Source organism: Anoplophora glabripennis, unplaced genomic scaffold (assembly GCF_000390285.2).
Source record: "Anoplophora glabripennis isolate ALB-LARVAE unplaced genomic scaffold, Agla_2.0 scaffold72, whole genome shotgun sequence".
NCBI lineage: Eukaryota > Metazoa > Arthropoda > Insecta > Coleoptera > Cerambycidae > Anoplophora > Anoplophora glabripennis.
In genome coordinates, this window is record NW_019416536.1 from 1,408,341 (window position 1) to 1,423,081 (window position 14,741).

General features: G+C 34.0%; 1 protein-coding gene across 1 annotated transcript in view; it reads right to left on the minus strand.

Annotated features, from left to right (window-relative positions):
* LOC108908984 overlaps nucleotides 1-14,741 on the minus strand; it is a 114,498-nt gene that overhangs the window by 54,006 nt on the left and 45,751 nt on the right. The window contains exon 2 of the mRNA XM_018713188.1: nucleotides 3,179-3,329. Within this exon, the coding sequence (XP_018568704.1) occupies nucleotides 3,179-3,329 (151 nt within the window). The remainder of the gene's footprint in view (nucleotides 1-3,178; nucleotides 3,330-14,741) is intronic.

Below are 14,741 nucleotides of genomic sequence, written 5' to 3' on the forward strand. Positions count from 1 at the left end.
ATATATATATATATATATATACAGAATGTAGTATTAAATTTACAGCTATAACTCACTGCACAAGATGTATCAACACAAACTGATACTAATATACAGGATCATTTTAATATCAATTATTTCGGAGGGGGGGGGGTCATTTTGTGAAAATAAACCTTAACAAAAGTTGTTTGGTTTGTTGGGGGTCACCTTGTGACCTTGACCCATATTCTCAAGGTCATTTGAATATCAACTTTTTTTTAAAATAGAAACGTACTATTTTTCACTTGAGAAATGAAGGTTGGAAAATTTTACATATGAATACATAGTACGGTTTTTAGTAAAAGTGACTTTTGAAGATTATCTCAAGGTCAGTTCTACATCTCATTCATAATTCAAAAGAATAATGAATTTTTTAGAGTGATTCTGACTAGAATCACCAGCTTCGGAGATGGTGAACTAATGACCTTGGATTTGACTTTGATCCTTTTCAAGGTTATTTTGAATAACAACTCATTTTTTCTAAGAGAAACGACTATTTTTACTTCAGAAATGAAAATACATTCAAATTTATAGTCAGAATAAACAGTTTAGTTTTTGATGAAAAAAATATTTAAAGAAACGTCAAGTCAAGGTCAGTTTGAGGTCAATTATGTTTTTTAAATAATAACACCTACTTTTAGCGGATTTTGAAGTTTATTTATTATTCTTTACTATTTCAACTTAACAAAAGGGATGCAGAATCAACCTCGAGATGATCTTCAAAGGGCACTTTCACCTAAAATCATACGTAAAATTTTTCCTTTATTATCATTTCTCAAGTAAAAATGCTGCTGCAATAAATGAGTCGATAATCAAAATGACCTTGAAAAGGGCCAATACAAGGTCATAATTTCACTACCTCTGGAGCAGTAGAATTAACAGTTCACCATTCTTTTGAATTATGAATAAGATGTAAAATTGAACTTGGGCTGATCATCAGAAAAAATGAGACTATGTATTCAAACGTAAAGTTTTCAGCTCTTTTCATTTCTAAAGTGAAAAATAGACGTTTCTATTAAAAAAAATAAGTCGACCTTCAAATGACCTTGAGAATATGGGTCAAGGTCAAATCCAAGGTGACCCCCCAACTTTTGTTACAGTTTATTTTCACGAAATAATTGACTAGCGAAATTAAAATGACACTGTTTAAATTAATTAGTCGCTTCTGTAAATATGCGCGATATACAAGGTATTTTTGAAAAATGGTATTCAGGGCTGATAGAATATCAAAGAGTGTAAGACTATTTTTTCAATGAACTTATCACTATTTATTTTTGAGATACCAGATGTTCTTTAAAACAAAATTTAACATTTAACAACATTTTTTTTTAAATTACAGCATAATGTATCGAAATTTGCTTTGAAGTTAGGTATTTACTGGTATGTCAAATATTGCAACTATATTAAAATTTAATTTTCACTACCACTAGCAGATAAGCAAAAAATAACTTAACCGATCACTTAACACCCTTAAAAACTCACTTGTGTACCAAATTTCAATGCAATATCCTCATGTTTTTGGAAATTATAAAATATAACTAAATTTATGTATAAAACGCCATAATAACTCGGGGAACATATTCTCTCGATATTCATTTACCAACATTTTTTAATTGGAATAATATTTTTTATTAAGGATTAAGGGAAATAAAATCACGTTATGTGCCCTGCTACGTTCAAAAATGTATGTATTCATACATACGAGTAAAACAGTAAATCAAGCTGCAAATCGCAAATTTATATTTCCAAGTCTAATATTTTATAGATTATGAATGTGAAAAATGAGGGCCCGCTTGAAACGTTCCAGTTCAATCAAAATTGATTGGATAGAATGTAAGAGAAACTGCGCAAAATATTCAGAATACATTGATAGACATGTGACTTTCAAAAATCAACAATCAGCTTGAGATGCCCACATGAATCTCCTTAGTATTCATTTCATCCTTTAATTTCGTTGTTCTTTGATAGGATGAATTAAATAGTATAAAATCAATGTATCCACAATCACCTTATAATCGGACACATATGAACCGTCTAAAGTTATACTTTATCCATAAAGTAACTTTATTTATTCACGCAAAATCTTTCTTTTATAATTAGAATATTCTTGAAATGCCCGTCTTGGTGTCAGGTATTAAAACAAGTAGGTAACTACCAACGTTCTGTACGTCTCTAATTTTTAATATGTCAATTCGCAGCATCGACAGGCATCAAAAACCTCCATTATTAGAGCAACCTATATTTTTGTAGACCTTTATAGTAGCCTTCAACATCGAATACTTCGACCACATAGATGAAACTGCATATTTTTTCTTTTAAAAAATACGGTAGCATGACTGACTTCTTCATTTATTGTCATTACTTTCCGTTTTTCCCTCCATTCGTTAAATTCGGCGGACACTTTTTAGTAATGTTTCCTGAATTTCGCTGACAATAAATGCAAAATTGCTTCTTGAGCTTCTTAAAAAACAGCCACAGGAATACAATTACTTTCTTGCATTTCTACCGAATTCAGATATAACTGTTTATTAAATAATTGATAATAAACAACGTACCATAGCGTACAACAAATCCTACCACGTTTCATTGACTACAAGTAAGAAATATCAAGTTGTGCGAATATGTTTTTATTAAATTCCAATGATTCTGAATTCGCAAATATGATTGTGATGTTATTATGGATAAAGCGTTGTATTGCATTCATGTTTTAATTGCCTTTTATCCACTTAAGAATATTAAATGTTCGAACTACGTTCTCGTGTTTAAACATTCTTGCGTGGAAAACACTTATACAATAAATAACTATTATTTATTTAATAACATGAATATTACAGATTTCGATCCACATTGAGTCTGATCATTACCATCTCAATATAATTTGAAGCAGTTGATTCTGCATTTCGAGACTGTATCGATGTATTTTATGTTTAATTTGTTTCACCATTTGTTTGTGTTCTCAAATCCAAAAACCATTTGCAAAACAGCATGGCTTATCAGTTACAAAACACCCCGTATATTTGTAATCTAGGTGGTAATGGTCCGATACACTTTCTCGGTTGAAAACGGTTTAATAAAACGGTCGTAGCAGGGATCATAAATATCAGCTGAATCGGGGCGATATTAAAGACAGTATATTTCCCAGGAAGTTGAATGCACTCACCTGAAGAACTCCTGGTCATCCTTGTACCACTTCACGGCGTATAATTCCTCGGTGCCCATGTCGAAGCGGCAGTCGAGCTCCATATCCTGGCGTAGGTCGGCTACGACGGGGCCGGTCAGGCTTATCAGATGCAGCCCACTTGATTGTCCAACTGGAATTTATAAAGTACCACGTTTACACATTTTGATAAATCGCCGCCTCTAGAGCGGGTATTTTTGCTCGTTTAGAGGCAAGATTAAATGGGGCATTATTACAAAGTGGAAATTTGTTACGAGTCCCTGCTATTTATAAATCGTCGTCAACGTCGCCAGATATCTCACTTGAAATTCTAAAATCTTATGCTACATTATTCCGCGAAGTGACACACTTAACTTTTTTTTTTTTATTCTTTTTAAATCATCTACAAAGAGCAGATTATAGTAATTAATAATGTTTGTAGTCATTAATAAATACCGAAATAAAAGAGGTCCCAGATTATATCCTTGAGGAACATAATAATAAATTCGTGATACTAAGCTTTAAATCCGTTATTGTTGAACGTTTTTCCATAAAAGTGTTTACTTACCAAAGTGTATTTTGATGTTCGTGATGTTTTATTTGCATTTGAATATCATTTAAAAATAGAATTATTACGTTAGCATGTTTTAAACAAATTTAAATTTATTATAGAGGGAGATTTACGTATTCTCTTAGTTTCCATTTTTTTGTGATGTAGGGTATAGTACTAGAGAATTAGGCTTTACATTTCTATACTTTTAGTTACTTCTCCAACTTTATATCACATTTAAATATTTTCTCGAGCCACGAACAAAGCCTAATTCAGCAGAGCGTACGCCTACAGACCGCAGAGATTACAGCCTTGTGGATAAAATTTTAAATTAAAATTATACATGAGCAACAATTTTTTTTACAACTAATACTGGATCTGGACTCGGGAGCTAACAAAAAACGTTCTAGTAGAAAATAATATGGTACAGATTCTTTCATACAGGGCGATTGAAGATATGAAATATTTAAGTATTCTTCATTATGTCTTAAAAAAACATTTACTGAAATAGCCTATTTATTTTATATTTGGTTTTTTATTTCTAATTTTTACTCAAAAAGAACTGTTATAGTTTTTCCGAAGTCAGTTGAACATGCAAAAAAAACGGCTGGCAATAAAATTTAATGAGTTTTATAGATGTCCCTAACAAAGTTTTCTGTTAAACGTAAAAAATTATAATTTGTACATAATTTGTAGAAAATTTCTATTATATGTTCATTTGGCCAACATATTTTAGTTAGTTATATCCTCAACCAATTTTATTATATTGGTGGTAAATTTCGTTTTGTTCCGTTTCAAAAGGTCTCCAAAATGCCATGTTGTGATAGTATTAGTAAACAAAATATCCCTCTTATTTCTCCCTTCCGCAATTGTAATATGTATGATTGATAGAAGGTGCCTATAATAAATTAAAATTACCTGAATCACACCAAATTCCGCATTGCTGCACTGCACTGCTGAGCAATTTATCAACCACTTGTTGCTGCTGAGATTTATTGCCCAGTAGCCCAATACAACTGTTTGTTTCCCTTTGCCCGCGCGCGCATTCTTCAACTGGGCGTGTACATTTCTACCACCACGTTTAGTTCGATCAGATATGGATATGGCTAAATAAATATGAGAATAAGTTCTTCAAATATTTCAATGCCGAGTTGCTGCGTCAGCGACCGAACCTCGTACATATTGTCAATCTGTTTGTTCTTCAAGACCATAACTACATATTCTACACAATAAACTGCACGCAGTTTAAAATATACGTTTACATATGTGATTTTATTGGATTTTTTGTTATGAATGGAAAACTAAATATTTATGAACAATTTTCGAAAACCATGAAAAAAAATGCTAAAATAAATTTTCCTGCATAAACCTCTGCGGCTCAAATAAATTTATGTCAACATTCGACGTAAATTATTTTATTTTTTCACGTAGCCCGTATGTCTCTAAGTAAACAGTAATTATTATTTATGAGTATAGAAACAAGGAAAAGTTCATTAGTTTCGGCTGGAAGTCGAAAGCTCGCTCATATTTAGGTATCTCTCATATTAATCCACGTACGCTCATTCGGCAGCGCCATGTCAGCGGCGGTAGTTGCCCAAATTCGATTCAACTAACAGGCGCGCTGAGCTCGACCGGATTATTTTTTTATTAGAAATTATTTCGACGTAGCGAGAGGCTACTGGCCATCCGGTTATCCCGACAGACGTACCGTGTAATCAACTCCACCGCTGCTCTAGATCTTCTTTATTGCATCGCAATATAATTGTTTTCTGTTTTTATGGACTCGGTATAATTGCAGAGCGAATTTTTATGAAGTTTTTAGCTCGGGTAGGTAGAGAAAAAAAATGAAAAATGAATCAAATCTTCAATACACACAAATGATTCAAATAGGTCAAATTTCACCCATGTTTCCAGTCCATGCCAAGAAATCGCCCACAGCGCTCGAAAAAGCTTCAAGAGCACTGAGACAGAGCACTTAAGACCCAGACAGTGCCGGTAGAACATTTTCAACGATCATTCGAAATTCACCACCTGAGCTTCCCATATGGCATAAAAAAAAATTAGACACATGAAGTCAGAGCGAACGCCAAAGACCGCTGCGGATCAACAAGAAAATCGTTGTGATGTTTCCAATTTTCTGGAAAATTAGCTAGAAATTCAAGAAAACCACTCAGCCACCACTAGACCATTAAGATATGGGTTGAACATCAACCCTGACGTTTTTCCACAAAATAGTTACCTGAATTTTAAACGAATTTGTTCCTTTCATCATGAACGCTCTGTATACGTCTTAGGCACTCCTTTAGCGTGCCTCGTAAAATCGCTGTTTTATTCTATTAAGATTTCCCCGGAACGTGGAAGATTTTAGGGAAAATTGGCGTAATAACTTTAGAACATAATTTTATGTGAAAACGAAACTGTCTGAGGTTCCCTGTCGGTAGCTCTTATGTGCTTCCCTTGCTAATTTAAACTTCCTTTAAAGTTACATTATCAATTTTCAAAGTTAAAATATATACAGTGTCATAAATAGTAGGTACGCCGTAAACTACCAGATGCGCTCCAAACTCTCGTCACACCAGAGCAACCGCGAGAGTGAAGTTTCCAGGCAAAAATGTACGAGAATGATTCACTGCGAAGCGCAGTTTTATCCACTTGTCAGAGTCAAAGTGGGTCGCGTGCACTGGAAGTCTAATAAATTCGTAAATTCAGTTTTGTATTTTGCTGTAATATTATGTAAGTTAATTTATAGTTATCCAGTGGGATACAGAGTCTATTAATATGCTTCGGTTCACATTTTACAATGAAACTGGCGTAAATTCGGTGCAGCTGTTAAACCCCAAGCACCACATAAAACGCGGGGAGGTAAAAGTATCTGCCGTAGCTTCGTAAATTCCTGATGGAAATTTAAAGTGAAACATTCAAATGGAACTTATCCCGCACAATACTCAGATAAATCGACACTAGGGGGTGTTGTCAAAAATCGATGATGTTAACCATTAAAAGCTGAATAAAAACGATACTGAAAAACCTTTGTTCAAGACAATTGATTAACGAAAGTGTAATCAACATTGTGTTCAAACAATTCAATACAAACCGAGTCATATTCGAATTCGAATTACTAACAGTGTATTAGCCAGTAACGTTACCGATGTTCTTCGGAATGAATGGCCTGTATATGTTTCAGGATGTTCTAGTTTCAAAAAGTGTGCAATCTTATTAGGAATCATAGAAAGGGTATTCTTGCCGATTGGTTAGTTGTAACATCATCTGCCTGATAGCGCATAAAAAAGCGTGAAATTTCAGTTTTAAGTTTCTAGGTGAGAAACAGAAAGAACCCAGACGAGAAGCAATTGTAAACGTACGTGACATACCATTTCCAGAGTCTGGAATTGTAACTACAATAATGTCATCGAAATTTTTGATTCGGATTCGGACTCTATTGCCAGCCCTCGCTCCGCTCTGGCGCAAAATCGTCCTCGACTGGTAAATAATACTTACCTCCTTTACGGTGTAAATAACTATTATTGCCCAGCAGCACGAAAAAATAATTATATTAAATATTTGCACAATTGTAGGCATTATTGACTATAATTTATACAAGATCTGTATCTATATCTTTAAATATAATGAGGTGTATCTATAAACACCTTTAAAATTAATTGATTTTACGAAACGAGGTGATATTGCGTAGGCAAACTTGCGTTAGGATACTGCAAAATTTGCATTTTGCTATCGGGCACGACCCACCCTCAAATTACGACATGATTTGATATTGAAGCATTCTAATTTATAGAGGTCTAGAATGAGTGAAGCTAGGGGTGAGGCGAACTGTTGACGTGAACAGGGACAAACGATCCAATCAAGCGACCATCGGACTTATTTCTCCAGGGGTTTTCAAAAACAGAATGTTTAAAAGTGCGACATATTGTCTGGAGAAGATGCGGACAAACTTGGGAAGTAAATGAAAATGGTTTAAATTCCATTAGCTTGGTGCAACTCAGTAAGGTCGATGACAGACCAATAAGTAGACAAGAATTTCTCATAAAAACTAATAAGACACCTGCTCTAATCGCTCTTACTCGAAATAGTGACGAAAAAGTGTAAGTCAGCAAGTGTCAGTATAAACCTATCAGAGGATTAAAGACTTACCAATCAAGAGCTTGAATACTATTCAATTGTCAGCTCACGCGCTACAATGGATACGAATAGTTTCCTCAAAAAGCAAAGGGCATACACTATTATCGAGTAAGTGTAAAATAAAAAAATATATATATCACCAACATGGCAGCGTAATTGGCAAAAGCACGATGTTAGTGCACTGTTGAGCATATAAAAACCCTGTTCTTGAAGTTCGAGAACGCCAAACAAGCTCGGAAGCTTATTTGGGGCAAGGCGCTTTTTAAATTCAATTAATATCTCTAATATACTCGCCCCCAATTAAAAATTAATTATAAAAGTATGCATATTTTATTAACCCCGTAATTTCGCTGAAAGGGTCGATGAACGAAAGTTTAATATTAATACTAGTAGTGCAGCCGTGCATGGGAACGGCGTTTCGCCGGTTGATTTATCCGCTCCCGTTCAATCACACACCAACTTGAGGCCTGTAAACACGCTCCAACTTTATTCATTAACAATGGGACAAATATTGATCAGTCATAAACGCGCTGGTAATTTATTATTTTATAACCATATAGTTCGCCGATTAAATACGCCCCGACATTAATTATTCCCATGCCAATTACATAACAAATATCTGTCGTCCCCCGCCAGGGGCGGCATCACGCGTTTTGTCGCCCCGAACTCACATAATTGTTATATATTTATGAAATATTTGCCACCTTTTCTCATACAGACATATTGTATGGAGACCTACGTACTGCGTTGAATCACTGTCGGCAAGGCAAACACGGCGACATCTGGTGGCGATGCTTTAAATTGTAGTGAAAAAGTTTCACATGATGTGGTCACTCGCCGAACATTTGTCAAGCATAAATGTGTTAAGTATTTGTAGATTGCTTTTCTAAAATTTATATCGTCAAATTATATCGAACAGACGATGTAGAAATGTGAAACATAAGCAGATGACAAATGTTCCTAAATGTTCTACATACGATATGTATACTTCAACAGCTTGTGTACACTTACTTTTGAGAATATCGAGAAATTACGAATTGCAGTCTGTGAACATAAACAAAACTGATCGTTGCAACACTGTACATTTTCATGTGCATGCTTATATAATTTTGGGGAATATTGGGCCAGTGAAGACTTAGTTTCTACTGTATCCACACCATGCGGCTTCTACTTACGTATGACATATATGTGTATTCCGACAAATATACACACATCTTGGTGTTTTCGACCATTCAGTCGTCCATACTATGCTGTATTTGTTTACATTTGGCAAGCGCCTTAAGGATTTTTTGGGAGTATCGGATTTAGTATTATGTTTCCTAAAATTGACTCATTGTCTAAATATACAAGGTCTCTACTTACTATGTTTTAATCGCGTAGCAGTGATAGTGATAGCGATATAGTTAATTACTGAAGACTTACAACGGTCATTCTTAGTATTTTATCGGTTGAGCATTTAATTCTGTTCTGTTCTGTATTCTATATTTTACAATTTTTGGAGTCCTCTTAAATGATACGTCCATGGAATCGCATTCCCCGGATGTCGTACTCTTCGCGCGGTTCTACAGGTTGGGAATGAGTCACTTCCTCCTATTTTGCCGCTACAGTATAGTCAGGACATAACGAAAATTACTGTTGTAACAAGTAAAATTAAAATAGAGCTATTGCTTTATCTATACACACCTCTCTTCTTCCTTAGGCCGGTCCTACCCACCCTTGTCTATGATGGTATAATTGCACCAGTGAACTTTTGCATTCAATTGTTATTTTATAAATGTGCCATAAAATATGTTTGGCGTCCATTCCACGCTAATAAACTAGATTTAATAATTGCCGCTAATGATAAATCCAGGATGAAATGTTATTCTGGTATTTCACGGAATTTGTATAGGAGTTGTAATAACAATTTTATATATTTTGTTCTTTATGGTACGCGCAATTTATTTTTCAAAATAAATTGTTTAAGAGCAATATTACCCCGTTTACAAATTCAATATCTTGCGGTTTTACCTAATGGTATAAAATAGTAAAATAAAGAGACCTAAGGAAAGGAAAAGATTCCATCTAGTCGCATTCGTTGCAATTTCTGGACGGTAAAATGAACAAAAACCTCAAGGAAATTGCTAGATGTGATTAGATTGGATCCCGCCTCCTGCGTTGCCACGTTAAAAGTGTCAATTATTGAGTTCACGGTAGAGGTTTTTCTCTGGGAATCTTAGTCTCCTTGGTTGCTACATCTCACTTAAAAATAAGGATGAACCTACCAGTGACATTAAGTAAAGATGTAGTAGTAGTCATTGATATGACATGCTTTCAACAGTTTTATTCACGCCATCCTGTACCTAAAAGTTTCACATTACATTTCATTTACCTAAAAAGTGCAATCGATACTTTTTGTGCACCTGCAATTAATTAGTAAATACAGTACAATGTCCAGGAATAAAATATTTGTATAATTCCATACAAATCATACACTACAATTAATTAAATAAATTTAAACTGGAAATTAGTTCAATTTTTCATTAAAATTTATCAAATGTATTGGTCGTCAACGAAATAATTATATTTCGAAATACATTATATGATTAAGGGTAGAATATTAAATGTACATAGAAAATGCGTGTCATAAAAATGTGACTAATATCGTCATTTCTATTCGGTTGACATTAATGGCTCTAAATATTTTTCTTAGTGATAAATGATCATCAATTTTCCAAATGTGGGGTAATAATGGAATAGTTTCCTTCAACCACAAAGAAAATCGAAGAATTCTTAAAAATTTAACATATATTTTCCACCATCTTTGGAGATGGAAATTATATTTTTCGTGGATGAAGTTACTAAGATAAAAAATAATCAGCAAATGTTTGTTAGTAGCATGATTGTTAGGGATTTTTGCACCGATTTTATAAATTGAACGATTTATTGATGCCAGTCATTCGTCATTATTAATGGTATTCATTTGTCTTTTAATGTCGGTGAAAAAAATGATAGATACAAGACCCCTTGTACATCTTCTTTGCTAAAAACGGGATAATTTTTTCGTAGCTTGACCCCTTTCGACATTCCGCTTTAGTTGTGACATTACAAATCTTCTGCTTAGCAAAAAACAATATCCGGATATTAGGGGGCCCTAGCACTTTATCATCCCTGATTGCCGTTTTATCCATGAGGGATACATTTTGCTATATATACGGCTTAATGCGTTCCACGGAGTTCTAGGGCATGTAATATATTTCTCTTTATTGAAATGGGTTTGTAAAAGTGTTTATCCACCTTTCCTTTGGTGTATGCCGTGATAAGACGGATACTTCCATTGTTGTCACTTAGGTAATATCAAAGTTTAAGTAGGCGAATAAGTTTCTAAATAATAAATTATATTAATACTTAAAAAAACAGTTGTTAATGAATTTTATATGATATCAGTTGGGCTGTCAAATGTACTATGCTCAAGTTTCGCTACAGGAGTTTCAAGAAACCGGAACACTTCGGATCATACACTTTTTCATGAATATTTAAAAATATGTCTATTATTTATTAATTTTTATTAAATTTAACAAAAAATGAGATGAAATATTTAATCACTGAAAATAAATTGAAATGTCATGTAGCGTAATGGAGATTCAGTTCTAACTTACAGAAAATCCAAATTAAATTAGAAAATAAATACTTTTTATCCACAATCACCTTATAATCGGACTTTATCCACATATGAACCGTCTAAAGTGATACTTTATCCACTAGTGGAATAAAGTAACTTTATTTCACTAGTAGAATAATGAAGAAATAATAAACCTATAATAAATCAAATTTAATTCACACGTTGTTGCGTGCATAAAATGCTACTTAAAACACTTAATTACAAAGCGAAAAAGTTGTTTGTTTTGGTTTCAAATGTCACATTTATTATCCCTTGATCATTTCTAAAGAATGGGAGATTGACAGCTAATCGAATTAGATATAAAAATGACGACGATTCAAAGATCAAAATATCCATAATGAATACCAATGCTGACGCGCCTGTATTTTCTCCGCAAAGATCAGCTCCACTTATTAGAGCCAGTAATTGCGAATTACCGCCACCATTATAACGTTTATTGCACGAATCTGCATAATGGTATGACCGTCCCATTCCGATGGCAGAAGAATCACCCCTACAGTCTGGTTCGATAGATTAACATCTAGATGTATTAAAAACGTGCTCGGGGTACGGTAGCTCTCTAATCTGTTCTAGGGCAAAATAGCGGCGATACATTAGCGGAACGACTCATCGAGACGACTCGGATCTAAACAAATTAAACATTCCCCGTCCAAATGGCTCTTACAAGCGTCATTAAGCTCGCAGGATATCAGCCGATGCTGTACGGCCAGAATCAATGAACCCATCCCGACAGGAACATAAACTGTTTTCTGACAACTTCCTAGAATTACATTAAACCGTGTATACCCCGGAATTTATCTTCGCCCGGATAAAATCACAATCGAGCTTGATAAACTAGCGGGTTCCCGATGCAGCCTTATTAATAACGCTGTTTTTGGGTTGGGGGACATTATTTGCGACGTGGCCAGTGGCATACGGTAAATTTGGGAATTAGTGGGGAGTGGTAAGTTTAGGAGGGAGAATTTGGAGAAACGTTTTGGACGTGTACAGGGTGAACTTGGGTAATGCGTGTTTTTAACAACTGAAGATAATGAAATTATAAAAACGGTGTGATACTCGTATACCACTTCCGAGGATCACAAATGTAAGTGTAGGAAATACCAAATTGTATTCTTTTTCTCCAACTACGAGAAACAAAATATTAAATGAACTTACCTTTTCGCTTAGCATACGTTTTCGGAAATAAGTTTATATAGTAAACACATTTAAGATAAATACTTCTCTAACTACATTCATTTCTCACACGTTAAGGCAAAAAAAGTCAGAAAAGCAGTTTTCAGCTGTTAAAATCACGAAAGTAGTTGAAAACATACAAAAAAATGTACATCACAACGTCTTGAACTTCTCAAAAACAATACGATTTGTCAAAATGAATCAAGAGAACTTGTTCTTTCTCAACAGGCTTAACAGTACTGTTTTGTCGCCCTTAATACACAATATATTGAAACTAAGGCATAAAGGACAACATAGTTACACTATTTCAAAAGCAAATAGCGTAAAAAATCACTGTTACCATCTTCACAAAATTCTACAGGCTGTCTCATTAAAATATAAAAACTTAAACTGATGTAAGTATGAAAACTAAAGTTATAGGAAAACCTTTCTATAAACACTGTATAGTAAATAGAAATTGTCATTTTTCTGCAATATTTTATATTTTTTCAGCCATATTTGGGCTGGAATAGTAGGAATTCGCATACAATTTGACAGGCAACATTTATTTGGATTTTTGCGTTTTCAGCTGATTCTAGTTCTGGAATTTTTCCTAACCATAATGAGCACGACATGCTTGCTGGTGATGTCTTGTTCCAACAAGATGGTGCTCCTCCACAATTTCGCCTCGATGTAAGAAATTACCTTAATGAAGTTTTCCCAAATCGAAGGATAGGCAGAAGACGTTCGCTTGAATAGCCACCACGCTCCCCTAACTTAACCCCACTATATTTTCTTTGTGGGGTTATCTAAAAAGCAAAGTGTATGTGAACAGACCAGACACTATCGAAGAATTGAAAAATCGTATCAAAGAAGTTCGCAACATAACACCAAATGTTATTCAAAATGTAATTGATAACTGTGAACATCGAATTGGGCATTGTGCCCAATGGGGGCCACTTTGAACATTTGCAGTAATAAAATAAAAGGTAGTAGTACTAAATTGTTGATTTAATTTAATTCCTCCATTTTTGACAACTACGCCAAAAAAGTAGATATATCCTCATATTGCTGAATTCATCGTTAGAAGGGCTATTTATTTATACTATAAAATATAGAGCTTCCTATTAAAAAAATGTCGGTATGTTATAGGTCTGTCAAACATGGCTCAAAAAAAATTGAAAATATTGAAGAAAAGTGATAATTTCTATTTACTAATTGACCTGTTTCAGCGATTTTTTTAAATTTCAACTGGAAAAAAATATGAATGTTATTCCATTATTTTGAGACACAGTGTATATTATAACACGAAAACTAGTATCATTAATTATTTTTACAAAAAAATGAAAATTAAAACTCGCAAATCTATTAACTAAGAGGCGAAACTGGAGCAGAGGCGAAATCCCATTTTTATATATCCGAGCAACTGCTGCATGATGACGTGTAAAATTTTTTGATTTGTAGACGGACAAAAAGTTAACAAAGCCAGCGTACCGAAAGGAATTCTACAATTTATCAAACAAATCGATAAATTTAATCTAGCAAAAACCTATAGTTTGGTAATGGAAACGAAAAGTGGATTGGACAGCGGCGAAAATTATTAGAGTAACGACACTGTGCAGCAGACGGAGCTGAGAGAAGGAAAATTTTATAATCAATTTATATACTTGGCATTTCAGCGACAAACTTAATTATTTCTCCTCGATGTTAATTGGAATGTTCATTTCTAACTTATGTCGCAAATTTTATGATTTGGAAACATACAGTGTGATTATGTTTCTTAACCCAGGACTACATCATCAAAGATTTGTCTTTTTTAGGTAATTCCAGAGAAGGACTTGAATGGTAATACAATATGGTACATAATCAAGTTAATTGTAATTTGTGACAAATATTTTAGTATACTTATTATTACAAAGCGGGACAACATTCAAAAGAAAAATAATAGAAGGTACACATCCCGCCTCATACCTGTCAGTGTTTTGTTGATAGTCACCGTAGATTAATAACAAATCAAGAAGTTCCTTACCGTCAATCACTAACACAAAAACACTAAACGTAGTTTT